This window comes from Parasteatoda tepidariorum, chromosome X2 (assembly GCF_043381705.1).
Source record: "Parasteatoda tepidariorum isolate YZ-2023 chromosome X2, CAS_Ptep_4.0, whole genome shotgun sequence".
In the NCBI taxonomy this organism is placed as follows: domain Eukaryota; kingdom Metazoa; phylum Arthropoda; class Arachnida; order Araneae; family Theridiidae; genus Parasteatoda; species Parasteatoda tepidariorum.
The window spans coordinates 35,568,666-35,592,180 of NC_092215.1; the positions used below are offsets into that span (position 1 = coordinate 35,568,666).

Here is a 23,515-nt window from a genome sequence, read left to right on the forward strand (position 1 = left end):
GCTTCAATAGAACTACAAAAATAATTTCTTGATTTTGCCACATTATGAAGTTCAAAGCAAATCCATTTAGAACTAAAAGTGATAGTTTCGTTAAAAATTTTAATGCCGATTTAAAATTTTGATACAAGACAAAAAATTAATTCATCAATTTATATTTTTGATCAGGGGCTTACAACTGAACAACTTGTTCTACAATATGCTTGCTTACAATTGCTTAATGTAAAATAATAGATTTGATATAACTACATAGACAGAGCAAAAAATTCATGAACTTAAAATTTTTAATCACTAAAGAATAACATCTCCAAAAAGGATAAGGTATATTCTGTGCCACGTAGATTAACAGGTATTACGGGACTTGGCAGGTACCCCTAAATGATACCCTTTGCTTTAAAAGAAACTTAATTTTCAAAAGTAATGGTTAAATTCAGAGGCCTATTTTGACAAAAAAATAGAGTTAAATTTACAAACTTATTAATGATGATTGCTATATTCAATTGATTATGCTATAAAGAGCGCTGATAAAATACTTACCCCCATAAGTCAATGTATCCTTCATCATTTCTTCTATATCAATTCCATTTACTTTACCTGCTACTTCTAAATTTCCGGCTACAATTTCTTGAAAAGTTACATTATCCAGTTCTCGTGCATGTAAAAATACGTCCTCATTCAGCGTTACAAAATTATCAACAGATACTCCATTTACAGAGCCTTTAACAATCAACTTGTTTACTTTTACATTTTTGTTAAATACTTTTGATTTCAAGACTTGATTTCCAATTCGCAAAAGAGTGTTATTGAAGATTTTCATGTTGATATTATTGATTGTTGAAAGTACAATGCTGTTTTCTTCTAAAACAATATCGACAAAAGTCTTTGTTCCAGTTATTGTTTGGGGTTTATACTTAAGAACAAAGTCTTCCTCAAAATTGTAGCCATTGATATCATGGCTTTCTAAATCATCAATCTGGAAAATAAATTTTTATGTATGAATATATACTTTTAACACAAGCAATTTTACAGCGAGAAATAAATTTATGATTAATACGATTTTATGCTCTTGGGCATTCTAACAAAACTGTAAAATTTTTATACTCCCTTGAAGACAATATTTTAGATTAGTAAAATCAGAACTAATAAAAAGAGGACGACCAAACCTAAGATCTTTAGATTGCCTTGAAAAGGACCTACAAGTTTTAAAGATAATAAACTGGAGAACCTTGGCTAATGGAAGAATGTCTTTGCATAGGCTTGTTGAGAAGGCCAAGGCCCGTCCTGGGCTGTCGTGCCAATGAGAAGTAAAATCAGAAGCAAATTTTGACTTAAGCTGCCATAGTTTATTTGTATCTACAGTACTTTCCAGATTCTGTAAACTTGATCCCTACTTACTGTAACATTTTAAAGTACACGTTTTAACAAAAGGGAAAAACTACCGCAAGGCTCTTTTTAAAAAAATTAACACTAAATAAGAAGAGTTCAGAGGAACAGTTGAACAAGCAGAAATATTTATGTTATTGGGACATTTTAAGCGAAAAATAAGTCAAGAAAAGTATTTATTTCTTCTAGAAATTTTAATACCGCAGTATTCAAAAAAGTTGATAAAGAACTCTTTTAGCACTATAGTAGGTGGCCAGGTCTTTCAAAATGGGGAAATTAATGACGTAAACCGGAAGCAGCTATACTGCGCTAGATACATTATGTTAATTTAACGAACTAAATATGTCACAAAATAAAGAAAAACTAACTAGAGTGCTTTGTGATCCTAGTTGATCACTATGCTACCTGAAAGTGCACCATCCAAGGCTACTGACAGTTTTGATTGATGATTTGGCCGATTATTTGATTGATTAAAGGTTCGTGCAAAACAGAAGTGGATAAAAATGCAAACATTGCGTACTCTATTTAATGAAATTTTATTGTAAACTAATGACAAAACAGAGCAAATTATAAAGAAAAATTAAATCACTTAGTGATTTAATTTTGAGAAAAAGCATTTACAGAAATTAAAAACTTTCTTAGTTCCAGAAATATTGCATACCCAGATAAGGTTTTAGTGAAGAATAAAGTAATATTTATCTTGGTAACGAAATATATACCTTCAAAAAATTACAGAAAACTTACCTCCAGACTTTTCTTAAATGTCATTTCTGGTAAATTTGTATCATTCAACTTGAGGGCTCTTTCATAAATATCTTCAAGATCATAACCGGAAATTTTACTCGCAGTTAACGGACCTTTGATAACTAAGTTATTGAAAGTCCAAGTACCTGTAAGATCAATTTATATTTATTAGCGCCATTCCGAAGAGTTAAATACATGTTTCAATTCAAAATTTGTTAATGCATGCGTTTCTTGGTAATATCAAGATTCCATGGGACAAGAGTGCGATTTGTCCGAAGAGATTTGAAAATGAAAAGCTGGTTTTTAAGTACCTTAGCTGATATTTGTGACTCAAAATATTGACAAACAATGGAAAGTTCTTTTTTTAAAATTCGTAATCTTTAGAAAACAATTACACTTTTTAAAAAAAATGTTTAAAACGTCATTTTTATCATATGCAAGTTTTAGGAAAAGCGAATTAAATTTTTCGAAAGAAAAATTTATTGTATTGTCAGTAATTTTTAATTCCCACTAAGGAAAATTGAACTATTGTTTAGGCGTCCTAGCGTATCTATGATTCTTAAAATAAGAAATGTTTCAAATTTTTAAAGGTAAGATTTCGTTGCTAATTGCTGCAATTTATAGAAATGTTACGGGGAATATTTTTAAATTTATTTTTAAAGTTTTTGCATTTTTTTAATAGAGATAATGAAAAATATGCCATAGATCCGAAAATGCGATTTAACGGTATTTTCAACAAATTCATTGAATTAATCCTTAATTTTGCTTTTAACAGCATATTTCATAGTATTGACGAGAATTTTACACAAAAGTTACTCCAGATCTCATTCCGCGTTCGTACTTTTATTTCAAAACTCTACATAGCGAAAATATAAATCAAATTTACGATTAAAAAAATTCAACTTAACAGAGCTTTTTAAAAGTTCAATGACAGAAGATTTTATTACTGTATATTCAGGTATTATCAATGATAATGAACTGCAAATTTCAGTGTATTTAGTTGCAGTAATGATTTTATATGAATTTTTTAATGAAATTGAATAAACACTGCAAAACTTACATTTTCGAAACTGAAGATTTTACAAACTCATTACAAAAATATTCGAAATTACAAGTATTTAAAAAGGGGAAAAATTTGTTTTACGTGGGATGTTAATTTCCCTGTAAATTATTGAAAATGAATCCGGCTGTTTTTGAAACCAGAAGATCTCATAGAACAACAAATATAAACGAAAAGTACCATGAACTTACGGTCAGTTTCAATAGTAGCATCTTTACTCAAAGTAAGTTTTTTCAATTCCGACAAATCAACTCCATCAACAGTACCAGATACATAGCTGTCAGCATCCAGATGAATAGTATGGAATGTTTTCTTGCCTAAAAACAATTTGATTAGAAGAACACAACAAAAACCCATTAATTGAAAAACCTCACATTTTCCTTAATTTTCAATGAAGTATGAAAAAAAGGCCAAAACATTAATTCTTAAACATATTTTATTCAGATTTCAGTTCAAATTTTCTTTCAAAATTTCAATTAATATTTAACTTTATTTTCTTTTCAAATATTGAAATTAAAAGATAAAATTTGATACAATTTAAGAAAACTTTCTGACAGTAAGAAATTTTTTTTTTAAATTTCTTTAAATCCGCTTTATTTGCTTACAAAAATTTTACTAACAATATATCACATTTATATAACTTAATACGGTTTCTTAATCTAATGAAAACAAAAATGAAATTTTAAAGTATTTTAGGGAAATATAAGAATGCATAGTTTATTTTACTAATTAAATATTAAAGCGACATTCTCTTCAATTTTAAGTATACCATATAAAAGATTGCTTTTCAAACTTTAATTATGTAGTAAATTCTTTGTCATAATTTTTCCGCTGTAATTTAGCGGTACAGTATTTCCATTACAATGTACAGTACAGAAAAATCAGAGCACTCTGAGTAACTTTAGATCTCATGATCGGATTTTCATATGCTACTTTATGATAAGGCCTAACCTTAAAAATGTTAAATAGAACTGACGATATTTTAAGTTACAAAATCAGAATAAAAACTAATTCTCAATATACAGTATTTCAGAGGATTTAGGTTCTTCATAGTAAAACTTGGGGTGTTGCGGAAAACTATAGTCTTAATAGTTTGGTCGAAAGTTTGGACCCCTTAATATTAATTTTATTTTGTATTTCGCCATGGCAAGAAATTTTTTTTTTTTTTTTAAGAGAATCGAAAAATTTTAGCACACAATTATAAAATTCGTTTAATATATTTTAAGGGTAAATTCGAATCAGTAAATAAAAGGTTATTTTTATTCAGCTATACATTTTAGCGTCTGATATCGTAACTTAAAATATTGTTTGTACTAATTAGCACATTAAGGTTAGGCTCTTGGTCCATTAAGAGAGTCAATGAAAATCGGATCAAGTCAACAGTTACTCAAAGAATTCCGTTTTTATTTTGAGCACTGTGCAGCTAATTAAAAGCATTACAACCTGAATTACTTGACATATTCCAATATTTATGGTCAAATTAATAGTTTAAGAAGCATCCTTTAGTTATTCAATAGTTTTTAATTCGATATTTTATATTACGAAATCAAAGTATTAACATTTCACTTTTCGACATATTGAGGACCCCCCCCCCCCCAAAAANCCCCCCCCCCCCAAATAAATGAAAGAAAAAACTAAATTTGCAAAATACAGGGGCTTCATATCCGAGCTTTATTTACAAGTATACGGATTCTCGAAATCTGAAATTCGAAACATTTAGTAAGGAAGAAAATTAACTCATAAGAAGCAACAAAAGCATTGTTTCTTCTTAAATTGAAGTAATTATCTTAATATACAAATACCTATATTACCTATATTATATAAATATTTACCAAGAAATTTTTTTTAAATTCTTAACGCTATTCACATTTTCTGCGATATTTTGCTCTCCCTGATCAAACTATGGGAAACCTATTTCCTAGATTGCGGCTAAGAAATCCGAATCCGAAATAAAAAATAATGTTTATTCTATGTTATATTAAGAAAGTAGATTAGTGTTCAATTCTGTAACTTAAAATATAGTCTAATCTAATTATCACATTTGAAGTTAACCTCTCAAACCATTTAGATTGATTCCTTGAGTGAGAATATCCGATCATTAGATCAAAAGTTATTCAGGGTGGTCAGTATTTATTTCCGCTTATTCTGGATCTAACATTTCTTTCACCTTACTCTCTAAACTATGATCATTTAATATATAAAAGTTTGAAGGAATACATACCTGTTATGGCTTGATTCCCAGATTTTAACATTATATCTAGTTGGGGCTCGTATCCTATAAATAAAGGATCAATTAAAAATCAGAAATTTTCTAAATTAAACCCAAATTTTATTCTAATAAACTTACCTTCAACTGAATGCATTCCTAAGCCATTTATTGAGTTCAAAACTTCTAAGTGAGAAATTTTAGTGGATTGAGTAAACACTTGAGGTTCTGTAATATTTGCAAAGCCTTTTATGTCCACAATTCTGGGTCCTGGGATACTAATTCCGTTTATTCCTAAAGGTGCAATTAGATTTTTTTCCATAGTCACAGAATGGAACGTCATTGGGGCTAGAAAGAAATTTAACATAAAATAAAGATTCAAGTTTTTCATCCATATATATTTCATTAGCATAAATTTTAAAATATGTTTCCAATTTTGCAGTAACTACTGTTGCAAAATTTGTTATCTACGAAATGCTGTGTCTTAATTTCAAACTAAGAAAGCATTTTTACTCAAAATAGTATAAAAGGGTTGTGTATATCATCATCACAGCTACAAAATCATGAATGAAATAGTTAAAATTGAGGTACGTATTTAAAAGTTTGAAAGGTTTAATCTGAAAGATTTAAAGATTTATAAATGAAATAGCATATACTATTTAAAACTGTTTAAGTGTGACATTTCCATTCGTATCTTTGGTATGATGTAATTTGACCAAGAGACTAGGCGAAAATTGCGTTAACTAAAATCGTCAAATTGGCAGTTTTGTGGTTTTGACAGATCGATGTAATATTTCTGAAATTATAAATTTTTGATTTCATTGAAATAGGAAAATATCACTTTTGTTACAAATCAATGTAGAGAATAATGTAAGTTCTGCGAAATTTTAAAGTAACTTTCACATACCTGCCAACTTTTACTCTTTCCGAGAATGGATTTTCAGAGTGGTTGTAAAACAATAAACGAAAAACAATCTGACTCAAAAATATATTTATATTTTGATCCCGTTGAAATTCGCTTGCGTAAGGATTATGCTTTTAAATATTTATTGTAATTATTTATATGTAGTGGTGGTCAAACTCATTTATAATTATCATTATAATTCAAAAAGTTAATTGGAACAACATTAGTATTGCTACCACTTTAAATATGAAAATACAATCTTTCGGAAAATCCGGAAGAGTTGGCAGGTATGCTTTCATGGTGTTGAAAGAGTTTTAAGAGGTAAATTATTTTTAAATTTTAATAAATTTAAGCATATAAAAACGCACTATTTTAAGAAATTTTCATCTAAATTTAGCATTCTAGAACTAAGGCTTCTTTCTGAAGTTTGACTTGATTGAACTTAAAAATTAAAGAAACTTAATTTAACTTGTTTGAAATTAAGTTGTAAAGCTGGTAAGATACTGAAATCTTAATACACAATTAAAAATGTCTGTTTTTTTACCTGTGATTACTTGATCTTTATCCTTCCATAAAGTGTTGTTCCATAAATCTACAATATCTATGCCGTTAATCGTAGAACCTTCTGCCATGTACAATTCATCTACAACGACATCATGGAAATTCTTTTTGCCAGTTATAACCGATTGTTGATCTGAACGCACAACATCAGCCAAGAACTTTGTTAGATCCACATTATTTACATAAGTTGCTTCAAGCCATGATGCATCAATTTCTTCAAAAATTAAATTGCCAGTAACAGTTTGCTGTCCAGTTGTGAGGAGAACGTCACTTTGAGATATTTTAATACCATCAACTTCACCTTGAACGTCAACTTCATTTGCAATCACGTCATTTACGAAAGTTTTGTGACCTGTGATTACATGATGGCCAGATTTTGTGACCAATGTCTTACTGTCCACACCATCAATAAATCCATGGACATTGATGTTAGAGGCACTAATTTTATCAGCTTTAAGGGTACCATCAATGCGTTCACTATCGAGGAAAACCAAATTTTTAGACCAATCCGTAATATTCTCCCCGTTAAGGAAGACAGTATTTATGGAGTCGAACTTGCAGTTATGCTTTTCACAATCCAAAACTGCATCTTGAAAGGTAAATTGCCCTAAATAAAAGAAAACTTAGATAAAATCCACATTCCCTTTAATTAAAATTTTAAAAAGTACTTAAAGGCAAAGTTTGTACAGTTTGTTTGTACATATTTTTGTGATATCCAAAATTTTAAAAATTTGTTTTATTTCAGGTCGCAATATATTTTTCTTGTGAAGTACGCAGGTTTTTTTCTTCCAATTATTGATTGTCTATTTTCTAAATGTAACTATAACCAAGTCACAATGGTTACTATCTTTTGGCATAAAATTTCAGTTAATAATTAGGTGAATATTGAATATAGAGTTTACTTGCACAAATACCAAAAAAGGATACGTTGCACAAACATATACAAGCATACAATAATCAAGTCCTCTGGATTTTTAACAGCATTTACAAAAATCTAATATATCTGAGGGATAAGTTAAATCCTTTTATTCATTGCGCATCTCTTAAGAAAGCGCTCGCCTATCCTAAAGCTCTTGGAGTGGTATGATAATCCTCTGAGCATATTGAATTAACAGAATTAAGTTTCTGTCAGGTGTTGACAGGTGTATTTTCTTTTATAGATAACGTGACGTCATTCTGTGCATTAATTACTGAATTTGTATAAAAAGGCATGGATTGTTGAAAGTAGTTATCACTTCGATTTGTAACTTCACTATATCACTTATCACGTTACTATATCATTTGTGTCCGGGTGACGTACGATGTTAGCTTTATATGTTTATGCTGTATTATAAATAATTATTTTCGAGTTGTTTGCTGTATCGAGATGATACTGTATTTAATAAAAAATATTTAAATCTAACAGTTTCATCATGAGTTGAAACATTCATTGACTATCCAGTGTGCGTGCTCTGCCAACAAAAACGCGCTTATTTTAAGAAGTGACTACCGTTTTCATACCAGTTTGACTTCTATGTTGTCGCCATTTTGATAAGTGCTTAAGAAATAAAAAAATGTATATTAACATGGACATTATTTCGTTTAACTTTTACTGTACTTGTAAGAATAATAATTCAAGCAATTTTAAACATTCCAAGATATCCTACTTACCGGAAACAATTTGATCGCCTTCCGTTTTCAAAGCGTGCTTAAGAATTTCTTCATAAGCATTCAACTTCTCATTCAGTGTTTCAAGCTTTTTGATTATTTCTCCCAGCTTCAAGAGTATGCTGTTATCATAAACTTCTTGGGTTAAGATTTCTTTCAACTAGTTAAAAGTATAAAGTTTCAAATTTTAGGAACATTCATTCGACATTAAATCTGATTAAGAAATTTCATATCCTAATTTTTAAATTTTAATTAATTCTTACTAAAACTAGCATTTCAAATTATATCATAACAATTGGCTGACAAACTACAGTAGTTTCGTTATACTCTACAGATCATTCAGTATGTTCAATATTAAGTTCACTTTAAAAATCATTGCGAATGTGAAATCAGAAGTGGTTCATTCATATTTGAGTAAAAATTATAATTTAATGGATCACTAGTGAGGAAAGCGGAACCTTAAGTACTGGTTTGATTGCCTGATGAAATTTGGAAGATTTAATACTAGCTTTAGAAATCTTGTCTCAATCAGTCCAGACTTTATTGAAATAGAGTTAACAACTACTAATAAAGTTTCAAATGTTAAGGGTAGTCATTATTGAACATTTTGCACAAATAAAATATAAAAACATTGAAAGACATCTTAAAACACTGTTTCACACATTGCTTTTGTTTCAAATTAAAACTTACCTTTGGGGTTTGAAGCTTTGATACTTCAAAACCTTTTTCGAAAAACAAGTCGCCTTCTATAACCAGATTACTTTCTTGGTCAATAACAAATACATTGTCAAGAGCTTGAATAAGAGAATTCAGATCCGTTGATTCTATATTTTGCAAAGTTTGCGTACACCATTCTGTGCTTTTGTCTGTCCATGCTTGAAGCTCATTTTCATTTTTGAGGCCAATTTCAAATATTGAAAGATCTCTATGCATTGGATTACTTACGCCTGAAAAACATGAAATGTTATTGGTTAGTTGATTGAAGGTAGCACTTAATGGTACAAGAAATAGAGCGACTGTACTGTCTATGCACCGTAAGATCTCGCAGGGATGCAATTATCTGAAGAATCATTCAAACGAAGCTTCTCCAATCTACTTTGAACTTTCTTTTGTTTCAGCTTTTGCAAGAGTCCATTAGTTCTTTAATGGACTCTTGATGTAATTTGACTTCTATCTTGTTACGGTGGACAAACAGAAGTGCGCCAAACTCAAAAGAATGAGATCAGGGTAACAAAATTACAAGTAATAAACTAAGACTGACGCAGAAACAAAGGGGAAATAAGAAAATTATTTGAAAAGGAAATGTAAAATAAATTGAATAGAATATATGCTTGCATATATAAAATAGCAAACTTGCTCTTTTATTGACCTACATGTAAACCGAGGAAAATATTCAAATTCCACTTAGACAATAGCAACAAAGCTTTTTCTTAAATATAAACAAAAAATGAAATTTTAGGACTTTGAACTTAAATTCCGCAACAAATTACAGTAAGTTAGCAGTATGTGGTTATAAAATTAAAAGCATTTGCAGTTTTACATATTCGCATATTGCATATTTCTGCAAAATTATAGCATTTCGCACATCACTTATTTTTGAATATTCTCTGTAAATCAAACCATAGGCTAATCCTAAATAAATTAACTTGAATCAATGCCTCTCTCTAGTTAATCGCTTACTTCATACAGCAAATTAAAAACTTTATATTTTCTTCTTTAAAGTAAACTAAATGAGCCTATAGCTTACGGGAATGATTATGTTGTATAATCTAATTAACGTAACTTATGGGTGATCTCTACAATACTTATTAAAAAAAAAATAGGCCAAGTGATAAATTTTTTGAAATATTTGAAAATGTTAAAGTGCTACGGTAAGGTCCAGACTTTGCATAGCTTGAAAAAAAGGAGAGCCTGGCAAATGCTTAGTTATGAAAAGTTCAAGACCATAAACATCCGAATAACTATTAAAATTCTTACTTAGAATTGGTATTTGTTCATATCCTTTAGAGATGTTGTGGAATATCAGCGAGTTAACTCCAAATGACATTGCTCTTTGGGTGTATTGAACTTTACTTTGAACAAACCTCCAACCATCATATTGGAACATATGCACTGCGTCATCGGAACTCGCAACTGCTAATATGAAAGCAGTTTTAGTTGTCCATGAAGCCAAAGATGAAGCTCTAAATATAGGAAGACACTGGAAGGGTACGAAAATGTCTTTTGCAAATTTGTAGATCATAGATTTTGCTTCGGATACATCTGGAAATAAATTAGTATCGGATAAAAATTTCAATTATTTCAAAAATCAAAAGTATGTAACTTTTCGTAAATTGTTTCGACAGTTTAAAAAATAACTGAAAAATTAGTCGTAACAGACTTTATACAATTGTTAATATACAGTGGGTAGTACAAAAAACGGACCACACTGAATAACTTATGATCTAATGAGCAGACCTTCAATCTTAATGGTTTGAGAGGACCTCAAATTTACTAATTAGTATAAACGAAATCTTTAGTTCCGAAATCAGACAAAAAGATGAGGTCCGGGATAGCTTGGTCGGTAGGGTGCTGGGTCTATGTCCGAGAACTCGAGGGTTCGAACCGAAGACGCAAGTTTCTGAATAAAGTACCCTTTTCTGACTGATTCGGAGATCTGACACCCAAAATATAGGAGGGGGCCACAATCTAAATGTGGTCTTAACAGTTTGGTCTGGAGAGCGTTCTTAAGTTTGGACCCCTTACTATCAACTTTACTTTTGCGTATTTCATCATCTCGAAAAATTAAGGGTATTGAAAAATGTTTGCACACAATTATAAAACTCGTTAATTCAAAGATGATTAAATGCGAAATATTTTTAGTAAAGATTCATAATTTATTATTTTATTTAAAAATAGATAAATTTTAAATTACAGGATAAATTTTTTTTTTACATTTTAAAGAATGATCTTAAATGGCATGCGAAATCTGTCAAAAGTTCCTATGAAAGCAAATTTTGAAAAACTATTTTTAAAATTTGATTTCTCGCTAGCTATTACAGATTTCGCTAAAATTTAGTATTTTGACATTTAAAATTCTTCTTAAAAATTTGAAAATGCGACCTGTAGCTTTACATACAAAATTATTAGGTTTAAAAATAAATATCACATTAAATCAGCTCTGACCTTGTACAATCGGATTATCATTTCGAAGTGTACAAAACTCTTTAAAATTGCAAAAATTTCAATAATAATTGCGAACTTAAATGTCACTTAGTTGAGTATTTTGCAGATAAAGTCCAAAAGTTATATCAGCAAATTTTATTCTATCAACGGGGTCGTGAAGTTACCAGAAAGGTCACCGAACAGAATGGAATATTTTTGACTGATTAAGGTTCAGTTTTTTTTTCAGCAAAAAAAAGTAGTTTTTATTTTGCACTATAAAACCGAAATTACTCTGGCTAACCCTGTTAATTATAATTTCTAATACTCAATAGATGGCGCTCTGCGCAGTAATGTAAAATCATTAGTTTCTAATCAGTTTCCGCCATGCCACTGTACCATCATCATCCTTCTTGTTATTAAATATATTTTATGTTAAAAGGCGTTTGTTATGATTGAAAACCCCGAGATCAGAGATCATATCACCGTATTTAATAAACCCAATACATAAATAGCTTTCAAAATGTTCACATTTTCAGAAAATTCCTTCTATTGGTTGAAATTAGCTCAATTTATTTTTTAAAAAAATAAGAGATGCTTAAGAAAAGCAACAAGACTAAAAATTTTCTCACACATAGGGAAAAATAAGGAAAGTTCGAACACAAATTACAATATTCAGGAAATCTTCAGATGTTCAAGAAGAAATCAAGAATCAAAGAAATTCGGTATTATATTTTCCAGTTACATAAAATCAGTGGTCGGAAAAACTAAATTATTTTTGTAGTTCCCTACAACTACACGGCTACAAATGTAGTTAACTACAACTACTTTTTTTAAATGTAGTGACTACAACCTACTTTAGAATTTTAACTACTTCACTACTTCAAGTCGAACTTTGATGCAGAACTGCATTTACACCCATGTTCAAAATGAATTTTAAATAAGAAATTGGCTCACATTAAATATAAGGGAATAATCAAGAAATATTCATTCATGTTTTCATGAGCCAGCTTGTTATTCCAAATCAATTTTTATTTGTTCATTTAACCTTTAACTTATGCCTTTTTTGACAGAAAATATTTTATTTAAGAATTGCAAAATTATTGAATACTTGCAATTTTTTACTTCTTTAATTTCTTCTAATAAATTAAGTACTTCGAGCGTACGTTCTTTTACTTTTAAATAACAAATGTTTCACGAGTGTGCATTTGCATGGGAAAGTGTGACTAAAGTTAATTATCCATTTTTCGTAATAGCTAGTACAGTTCGTTCACCAGGAGTTGGCACTTGGCTCCGCCTTCATCACGTGGTATCGGATGATACTATTTCGCTATTTTGGGGAGAAGGATGTGAACATGGTTTGGCGATCGCATGACAAAAATATTTATTTCGTAATCTTCATGTGCATATTTTGAACATGTGCATTTTATTTCATAAACTTGATAGTATTTCTCTTTTTATTGAATAGTTTGTTCTTTTTGAGATATTTTACTGGGAAAAAGTTTTTAAATATAAATAAGCTAGAATAACGAAAGGTATAATAGCTGATGATAAAGCGAAGTAAGTGACTGAAGAAGAATTCACTGTTTGTGTTTGGCCATCACCTACTTCTACAACAGAAAGCCTCCACACGGTTTCTTATAAGTAGTCTGCGCAGACTATTTAAAAAGTGAACAGTTTGAGTACATGAAACCAAGTTCTATTTTAAAAGTGACTGAGAGGAATTTGTCATATATATTTGAGAATTGAATCTGTAGTGGCAGACAAGTAAGACAAACTAATCATAACAAAAATTAGACATATTTGCAACCACTTTTTTATTTTTACTAGATTTTCTAGTAAAGGGCTTTTTCGTTAACTGGTTTGTCTTCATAGTGGTCTGATTGAAGTACCTATAAAAAACCGCGTGGAGGCTTTGCGCGCATTAGAGGTTATCTCGATTTTAAGCGGGGAAATGTTTTTACTCTTACTCCCCCGAGCTGAAATGAACTCGGCGCCCGAGGAGGTGGAGCCAAGTGCCAACTCCTGGTGAACGAACTATATAAGAGATTGTAAATATGTAATATCTGTTAACGTACATGGTCGTTTTCATTGCATCTATTGACGAACAGCGAAGATTTGTATCTATCTAATTCAAAAAATTACGTTAGAACCGTATTTCTTTTCTAAATTAACATTAAAAGTAGTTGTCAGTAATTGCTACAAACTATTTTTGTATCTCACTACTCGCTGCACTATACTACGAACTATGAAAAAAGAAGAGATTTCAGTAGTTTTACTACTTGTAGCTACTTCCGACCACAGCCTAAAATGTAGGAGAAATTCGGTTTTCGTTATAACATAAGGATGGGTATAAGTATACTTTATACTAGCTATTCTAAATAGGATTTGAAGAAGAATTATATTTATGAATTAAAATATTTACCACTCTCCTCTTTGTTGGCGACTGCTAGGAAAAACTCCTTTGAAATACCAGAACCAAGAGTGAAAAATTCCCAGTCTGTGGCGCCGTAAGTCCTAATTTTTTGATGTGAAATCCAACCTTTATCTAAATTAAACTTAAATATTTCAGAATCCACTTCAAAGTTATTGATACTCCTTCTGTAATTTGCAATGGCCAAATAAGGCGTATCATGTATATGAAACGGTTCAATATCTCTGACATCATAAGCTTGTAAGGTAAAGTAGCGGTCGTAATATGTCTCTGAAAAAAAGAATTTTGAAATTAAAATTTCGAATTAAAAGTACATAAATATTTAACCTATATTTAAGATTCCAAAATTAAATTATCACAACCAAAATTGAAACATGCTACAGAATTTGTGCTGTACTTTAAAATAAATTACAAATATTTCATATAATCATTTGCAGTATTTTTAGGAAAAATTTAAAATTCATATTACAAATGAGATAGTATGAAACTGCGGACATTTAAAATTTTAAAAAAAAGCTGTGCAAGACAAAATGCAAAAATTTATTAAAAAATTTTCAAAAAATTCAAATTCATTTGACACATTCATGTAAGCTATATTTTTTTTTGTCCAGCAAACTAGGTTTTTAGTTCCGTTTCGATGTTCTAACCCAAGAATACTACCTTATTTAGAATTAAAAACTTATTAATGACCTAAAACAAAATTGTTCAATCAAAGAATTTGTGGAGAATAGTGGTATGGTCATCAAATAGTGCAACTCAATACATTAATAGCATTTATTTGCTCAATTTATTAATTGATTACATTGATTGGAATACTTACTGTTTTGTGAGGTAAGATTTTTAAAAATACCAAAAACATTGATAATCTATTTTAAAACTAGCTTTACTACAATTTCGTTGATTTACAATAAAACACGACGAAAAACAAAATATCAAAGTTATACCAAAACTGATTTCTGCGCAGCCTGTTTATGGCATCGCCAGAAGCATTTTCCTAAGTGCCTTATTTTAGGGTCTACAAATGCCATTCCATAAAATTTTAAAGTTTCAATTTCTTGCTTATTAACACTTTACTTAATTTAAATTACATATTTAATAAGGTCAGTTTTATAGCGAATATTTCTTGAAAACTAAATACCAAGTAATGCTTTTCTTTTAACATATTCAAAAAAAAATATGAATTTACTAGATTTTTCCAGAGATAAAAATTTGATAGATTTTAAAATAGATAAAAACGCATTGAAATTTTTTATTGATTACGTTGCGACTTTTTCAGGTAACCTTTCCCCAAAACAAAAACAAAGTTTGAATTTCCCCACGGAGCTGAAGACAGACAGCAACTTCTGCGAAATCAAAATTTCTACAAATTCCTCCGCTTTCTGCTATACTTATACTTCTGCCATACTGAGATCCAGGAGTTCCCTTGTCTTCTGGATTGGGTTCAAAATTGTAAAGATACGGTGCTTAACATTGGTAGTTGTAAACTCAAATTTGGGTCGACTCTACAATGACTGTTATAAAATAAAATATTGGTTGAAAAGAAAACTGTTCTAGCTGAAATTTTATCTTCGAAGTCAAGAACAAACAGGTAACAGACTCTATAAATGTGTTAAAGTTTTAAATGCGTTTTAGGTGGTATTAGTTGTTTCAAGATTTTTTTTCTTAGTAGACCTTTAGTACTGAACTTCATCAGCTCACTATCCTATTCTATTTATGCTTAAATTTGCATAGTAAAAAAATAGAAAGCTTTATATTCTGGTTCTATTCAGAAAAATCTGAAAGTACAAAGGACTTTTTGTAACTCAAATGTTTTTTTCAGAGAAGACTGCTAAGTGCAAAAATCCTTTATTCACAACTACATAGGTGCCACTTAACCTTTTTTTTTTTTTAACAACTTAACTTTTTCTAGCAATGTCATGTTAAAATATTTTTTGGTAGTAAAATATTCTTTGGAAATTTGATAAAAAGAAAATCACTTCTCTTATTACCAAAAACTAATCTTATTTTAAGATTATTTTGTTTGGTTGAAAAGTGGGGTATTCACAATTTTACTTTAAGTAAAGAATTGGTCATAAGCTTGGAATTCTGTGTTTATAGATAACCGAACTGTAACTAAGTAAACTATAAGAAATTCTCAAATGAACGAAAGTACATGCGAAACCTCCACTATTGGCCCCACGTTAATGTTTGTTACCCACTTTAATGTAAACCAAGTAGCTCATTTGTATTTTTTTCCCCTGAAGTTATCACCAGATGGCCCCACAAACCACTGGAGGAAAACAGTTCAATAAAAATTAAAGTTAGCGGGAAGTATACTTATTGGGAAAAAAAAAAGATTACTGGGATTCCGTTGACGTTCGTAAAATCTTATAAAATCTTAGTAATAGTGATAATTAAGTTTATCACAGCATAGTTAGTATACATCAACTTCGATATGTCTAGTTTTTATTTTGCACCAATCTTTTATATTTCAAAATTTTTGTTGTAAAAAAGAAATTATTGAAACACATTAGGTTAGTTTAATACTAAAAAACTTACGCATCCATTCGTATATATAAATGTCGCTCACGAGATCAGTTGAATGTCCGGGTAAGTTAGCAATCGCCAAGTGAAATTTACCATCAGATTTCCTGTTTTAAAATAAAAATTAATATAAATTATAAATTAAGTTTAAGAGAATTTGTAACAGAGCAGCGAAAATTTGGAACAAATTTGTTACTTACATTTTCCAAATGGAAGTGCTAGTAGCTGGCTTGCTGGACACAGTATGTTCAACCACTCTTTTATACGACACCAAGTCAATCTTTACGAGATCCATTCCTTTAACTGTGAAAAGCAAGGTTTACACAATTAAAATTCTATACTGTATCTACACTGGTATTTAGATGGATAGTACTTTTTTTTACCGTAAATAAATATTTCAGAAGCTCTCGTATAGTGTTATAGCAATACGAAGCGCACTACTAACAGATTGAAATAATAATTAGATTTGTAATAAATAGAAATTTTAAATTTCAGTAATTACTTAAAAATTTAATTTTAATTTTTTTTCAGTATATCTTATTTTACACTGTCAGTCAATGACCGATGAGGTCGAAGCGAAGAGTTCAATATCCGCCACTGGTAACTGACTTTGCATTCACTGTGTTAATGAAAAAAAAATAGTATAACGAAATGAAAGAGTAAGAATAGCCAGTCTGTCTCTGCAAGGATTTAAACGAAAGACAATTTTTAAAGATAGTGCACTAAGCCCTGTATCATCCCATTACGTAGTGTGGACGGTTAAAATTAGATAAATTATGCAAGAAAGCTGGTTCTGGTGCTAGGGTGGTTGGGAAGGAAGCTCTAGTAGCATTAATCTAGTCATTTTTATGTACTTTAGACTACATATTTTAGACTACATTATACAGTAATATTTACATTAAAAATTTTCAGAACTATTTACAGTGCAGTTTAAAGTGTTAGATCCATAGCGGAATACAAATACCGCTACTGTCAGTGTTTGGTGAACGATTGATTATGTTCATTAATTAAATTTAGAATTAAACAGCTACGAGAGACAGTTTAAGTCTAGGTGAAAGGCACAAGAACTGGAATAGATTCTACACCTTCAATCTTAAACGACGTCTTCTAGATAAGTTTTATACTATTCATAGATAAAGTGATAGGAAAAAAAAAGCCGATGCATAGTGGTTTTGGAAAAAGTGTTTAAATTCTTTCAGCCTATTACCTAAATTTGCTTTTTAAAAACCAAATTTTTTGTGGGAAGGTGTGATTCTTTAAATTTTAACTTCTGTAAGGAAATGGTTTTAAACTTGAACTGTGCTTATAAATAACCAAATTCAAAGATTCTGATCTGACAACTACAAATGAACTAGAATCGATTGAATAAACGAAAGCATTACACGATAGGGAAAATAGCCCTCAAATGTTGAGATCTTTTCTTGACCCCACACTAACCTTTACTGTTACCCCTACCAGCCAATTGCAGCTTAAATTATAGCAGGAAAATTAAGTTCGTGATAAGTATACTAACCATGGTCTCATGAAAAGTTAAAATAATTAAAAGAAAATTGCTTGCTTTCGTACGAACAAAGCACTTAACGCGAATAGTTTAAATATCTTTCAAACATATTCAAAGCGCAGTTCCCGTAACTCTGAAATTTATTTTTACAATAACCAACATAATTTTTTTTGGAAATATATCGAACTCACTTTTCCCACTATCTGCTACAATGACATAGAGGAAGCCATTGAAGTGAAATGCGGCAAGTCTGTTCGGATGTACAACATACCACTGAGAAATGGGAGTCCAAACATGATCCTGAAAAAAAAAAAGTTTCAATCTGAAAAATAAAGTCTGAAAAATTCACACATTTTAGTGAAATGGAGTCTGAAAAAATGTTCCCATATTTATATCACCTAATGTTAATACAACGCTGCCTTTCGAAACTAAAATATGATTTGTCATAGTCAAACTCTGTAGGGGATCTATTTGTAGAAATTTAAATTATACAAGTGAATTTTTAGTTTTGCGGTCTCAGACTACCCACTTTGCGTCTCGATGTACTGTGTTTAAACTGAAACTATTGGGAAAATAAGTTAGATTTTAGATACATTTTGCAAAACAAAACTTACTAGCCAGCCTGGAATATTCGGTCGCCAATGGCGAGCTGGTGAGTGATAATTTCGTGCCCTGTTCCAAACATTACTATTTGAATAATTTATACATATATCCATCAATTACTGCTCGTTCATGAGGCAGGGGCATACTATTTTAAGAAAAATAGTTAAGATTTCGCTCGGAAGAGTGTCAAAATAACGAATGAAGTTAACACAAACGCAAGTTACACAAAAATCTTGGAAAATCATTCTAGAGTTTTAATTTTACTGAATAAGATACGTTTGAGCTGTGATGGCTCAGGGGATAGAGCGTTCGCCTTCCAATGAGGTGAACCGGGTTCGAATCACAGCTGTGATTTGTCTATATGAATTCCTCATCCGACTCAGACCACAATGTGGACGTAAAATATCGTCAGTGGTAGACAAATCATGGATTAGAATCCCCTTGCCGTCAGGCTAACAGTGGGAGATTTTCGTGGTTTTCCTCACCATGTTACGCGAATGCTTGTTAGTTCCATCAAAAAATTTCATCGAAGGCAAATTTCTCCCCATACTTGATACAGGAGTTTCCTCGTCTTCTGGATTTGGTTCAAAATTACAAGGGTATTGAGTTGAACATTAGTAGTCAAACCGAAAAATTGCGTCTTCTGTTCAACGATGGTTACAAAATACAATGCGTTTGAATAAGATTTGACATTCAATTTTCACTTAAAAATTGTATAATTAGCGACCCCTAATTCTCATACTCTGATTTATCTTTCAATTAAGATTCTAAATATATATAATAAGGGTGATCGCTATGGAACACCCTGTACAGTTCATCAGTGCTGAATGACAACTTAACAGCTTCATTTATTAAAAAAATTGGAAAGTGAAAATATGATTATATTGCAGCTTAAATTATAGCAGNTTACCATCAGATTTCCTGTTTTAAAATAAAAATTATAATATAAATTATAAATTAAGTTTAGGAGAATTTGTAACAGATCAACGAAAATTTGGAACAAATTTGCAACTTACATTTTCCAAATGGAAGTGCTAGTAGCTGGCTTGCTGGACACAGTATGTTCAACCACTCTTTTATACGACACCAAGTCAATCTTTACGAGATCCATTCCTTTAACTGAAAAGTAAGGTTTACACAATTAAAATTCTATGTTGTATCTACACTGGTATTTAGATGGATAGTACTTTTTTTACTGTAAATAAAAATTTCAAAAGCTCCGTATAGTGTTATAGCAATACGAAGCGCACTACTTACAGATTGAAATAATTAGATTTGTAATAAATAGAAATTTTAAATTTCAGTAATTACTTAAAAATTTAATTTTAATTTTTTAAGTATATCTTATTTTACACTGTCAATGACCGATTTTAGTCAATGACCGATGCGGACGAAGAAATGAGTTCCATGTCCGCAACTGGTGACTGACTTGGCACTCAATATGTTATTGAAAAAAAATACTATAGCGAAATGAAAGAGTAAGAATAGTCAGTCTCTGCAAAGATTTGAACCAAAGGAATTTTTTAATAAAGTAAAGCATTAAGCCCTGTATTATCCCCTTGCGGAACGTCAAAATTTGATTAAATATGCTAGAAAACTGGTTCTGGTGCTATAGTGGTTGGGAAGGAAGCTCTAGTACCATTAATCTAGTAATTTTTACGTATTTTAGACTACATATTTTACGCATTATACAGTAATATTTACCTAAAAAATTTTCAGAACTATTTGCTGTATCGTTTAAAGTGTCAGCTCCATAGCGGAATACAAATACCGCCACTGTCAATGTTTGGTGACTTGATTATATTCATTAACTAAATAGGTGCGAGAGACTTAGTCTAGATTAACGGCCCAAGAACCAGAATAGATTCTACACCTTCAATCTTAAACCACGTCTTTTAGATAAGTTTTATACTATTTTTAAATAAAGTGATGAAAGAAAAAAAGCCGATGCATAGTGGTTTTGGAAATAGTGTTTAAATACTCATCCAACTTATTAACTAAAATTTGATTTTCAAAACCACTTTTTCGGTGGGATTCTTAAAATTTTATCTCCTGTAAGGAAGTGGATCTAAATTTGAACTGTGCTTATGAACAATTAAATTCGGAGATTCTGTGCTCATAACTACAAATAAACTACGAGAATTAATCAAATATACGAACGCGCTACACAATAGGGAAAATAGCTCTCAAATGTTAAGATCTTTTCTGTTACCCAGAATTATGTAAACAAATCCCTTCCAGCAGATTGCAACTTAAATTATAGCTTGGAAAATTAAGTTCATGGTAAGTATACTAACTATGGTCTCATAAAAAGTTAAAAGAATTTAAAGAAAATTGCTTGCTTTTGTACGAACAAAGCACTTAAAGCGAACAGTTTAAATATTTTTCAAACATTTTCAAAGCGTAGTTACAATAACCCTATTTTTTTTTAAATATATGGAAACTCACTTTTCCCACTATCTGCTACAATGACATAGAGGAAGCCATTGAAGTGAAATGCGGCAAGTCTGTTCGGATGTACAACATACCACTGACTAATGGGAGTCCAAACATGATCCTGAAAAAAAAAAGTCATTCTGAAAATCAAGTCTGAAAAGTGCACACATTTTAGCGAAATGGAGTCTGAAAAAAAAAAATGTATTTGATAGCAGGCAAAAACTACGGTAAAAAATCTTTAATCCAAAGCAACTCATTTCTATATTCAATTTTATAACAGTCTTCAACACCCGATTCAATTTTGGGTTTGCGAAGTAAACCCAAAATTGAATTGTAAGGTTCAGCTCCGTAGTCTTGTAATTTTGAACCCAATTCAGAGGAAAAGGGAACACCTGGATCAAGTATTAATTTTTTTTTTATTATAACCGCCGACCCAATTTTTGGGTTTACGACTACTAATGTTAAACTCCGCAGCTTTGTAATTTTGAACCCAATCTAGAAGACAAGGGATCTCAAGTATTGGAAATTTGCCTTCATGGAGGACTTTTTGATGGAACTAACCCAAATTTGCGTTACATGGAGAGGAAGACGAGAACCTCCCACGGTTAGCCTGATGGCAAGGGGACTTTAACCCATGATCCGTCTACCACTGAGGACATTTCACGTCAGCACTGTGGTCTGTGCAAGACTGATGCAAATTCGTATCGACCAGCCATCGCTGAGACTCGAAGCCGGTTCACCTTATTGGAAGACGAACGCTCTATCCTCTGAGCCATTGCGGCTCTGGATCAAGTATTGGAAGAAAAAAATTTGCCTTCGTGGAGAACTTTTTGATGGAACTAACCCGCATTCGCGTTACATGGAGAAGGAAAAATCCCACGGTTAGTCTGATAGACTAATCTATGATCTGTTTACCTCTGAGGATATTTTACGTCAGCACCTTACTCTGTGAGAACCGCGTGCAGAATCCGTATCAAACAGCGATCGATGGGATTTGAACCAGGGTTACCTCATTGGAAGGCGAACACGATCCTCTGAGCCACCACAGCTATCTATAATCATTTACAGTTTTACGAGATCCGAGAACATTGTATATCAGGGCAAGACATTACAGGTCTGAAGGTATAAGTCAGACTAAAATCCCTCTCCACAATTTTCATGAAAATTTTGAATATTTTTAAAATGTTAACAGATTCAGTATAAAGGACTTTCTTGGTGACCAAAGCCATAAAATATAGAAAAATTCAAGCATGTTTTTTGGAAAATAAATCTTAATTTTAAATAAGTTTACTATAAGGTTTTAATATCCACATATCATTGCAAGTTCAAAATTATCTGAAATGTTGCCATACTTATAGCACCTTATGTTAATACAACGCTGCCTTTCGAAACTATAATATGATTTGTCATGGTCAAACTCTGTACGGGATCTATCTGTAGAAATTCAAATCATGCAAGTGAATTTTTAGTTCTGCAATCTCAAACTACTCACTTTGCGTCTCGATGTACTGTGTGTAAACTGAAACTAACGGGAAAATAAGTTAGATTTTAGATACATTTTACAAAACAAAACTTACTAGCCAGCCTGGAATATTCGGTCGCCAATGGCGAGCTAGTGAGTGATAATTTCGTTCCCTGTTCCAAATATTACTATTTGAATAATTTATACATATATCCATCAATTACTGCTCGTTCGTTTGACAGGGGCATAATATTAAGAAAAACAGTGAAGATTTTTCTCAGAAGAGTGTCAAAATAACGAATGAAGTTAACTCAAACGCAAGTTACAAAAATCTTGGAAAATCATTCAATTTTGTTGAATAAGATACGTTTGAGTGGTGATGACTCAGGGGATAGAGCGTTCGCCCTCCAATGAGGTGAACCGGGTTCGAATCCCAGCGGTGATTTGTCGATATGAATTCCTCATCCGACTCAGACCACAATGTGAACGTAAAATATCGTCAGTGGTAGACGAATCATGGATTAGAGTCTCCTTGCCGTCAGGCTAACAGTGGGAGATTTTCGTGGTTTTCCTCACCATGATACGCAAATGTTTGTTAGTTTCATCAAGAAATTCCATCGAAGACAAATTTCTCCCTATACTTGATACAGGAGTTTCCTTGTTTTCTGGATTTGGTTCAAAATTACAAGGGTACTGAGTTGAACATTAGTCAAACCGAAAAATTGCGTCTTCTGTTCAACGATGGTTATAAAATACAATGCGTTTGAATAAGATTTGACGTTCTATCTTCACTTAAAAATTATGTAATTAGCGACCCCTAATTCTCATACTTTGATTTATTTTTTTTAATTAAGATTCTAAAAATATATAATAAGGGCGTTCGCTATGGAACACCCTGTACAGTTCATCAGTG

General features: G+C 31.0%; 1 protein-coding gene across 1 annotated transcript in view; it reads right to left on the minus strand.

Annotated features, from left to right (window-relative positions):
• The window catches only part of LOC107448481 (uncharacterized), a 44,901-nt gene that overhangs the window by 14,618 nt on the left and 6,768 nt on the right, over positions 1-23,515 (minus strand). The window contains exons 4-16 of the mRNA XM_071188288.1: positions 18,293-18,401; positions 16,801-16,903; positions 16,616-16,707; positions 14,069-14,347; positions 10,480-10,764; positions 9,193-9,449; positions 8,506-8,662; positions 6,839-7,462; positions 5,532-5,738; positions 5,406-5,459; positions 3,376-3,501; positions 2,125-2,270; positions 535-970 (exon numbers count right to left, since the gene is read on the minus strand). Of these exons, the coding sequence (XP_071044389.1) occupies positions 535-970; positions 2,125-2,270; positions 3,376-3,501; positions 5,406-5,459; positions 5,532-5,738; positions 6,839-7,462; positions 8,506-8,662; positions 9,193-9,449; positions 10,480-10,764; positions 14,069-14,347; positions 16,616-16,707; positions 16,801-16,903; positions 18,293-18,401 (2,875 nt within the window). The remainder of the gene's footprint in view (positions 1-534; positions 971-2,124; positions 2,271-3,375; positions 3,502-5,405; positions 5,460-5,531; positions 5,739-6,838; positions 7,463-8,505; positions 8,663-9,192; positions 9,450-10,479; positions 10,765-14,068; positions 14,348-16,615; positions 16,708-16,800; positions 16,904-18,292; positions 18,402-23,515) is intronic.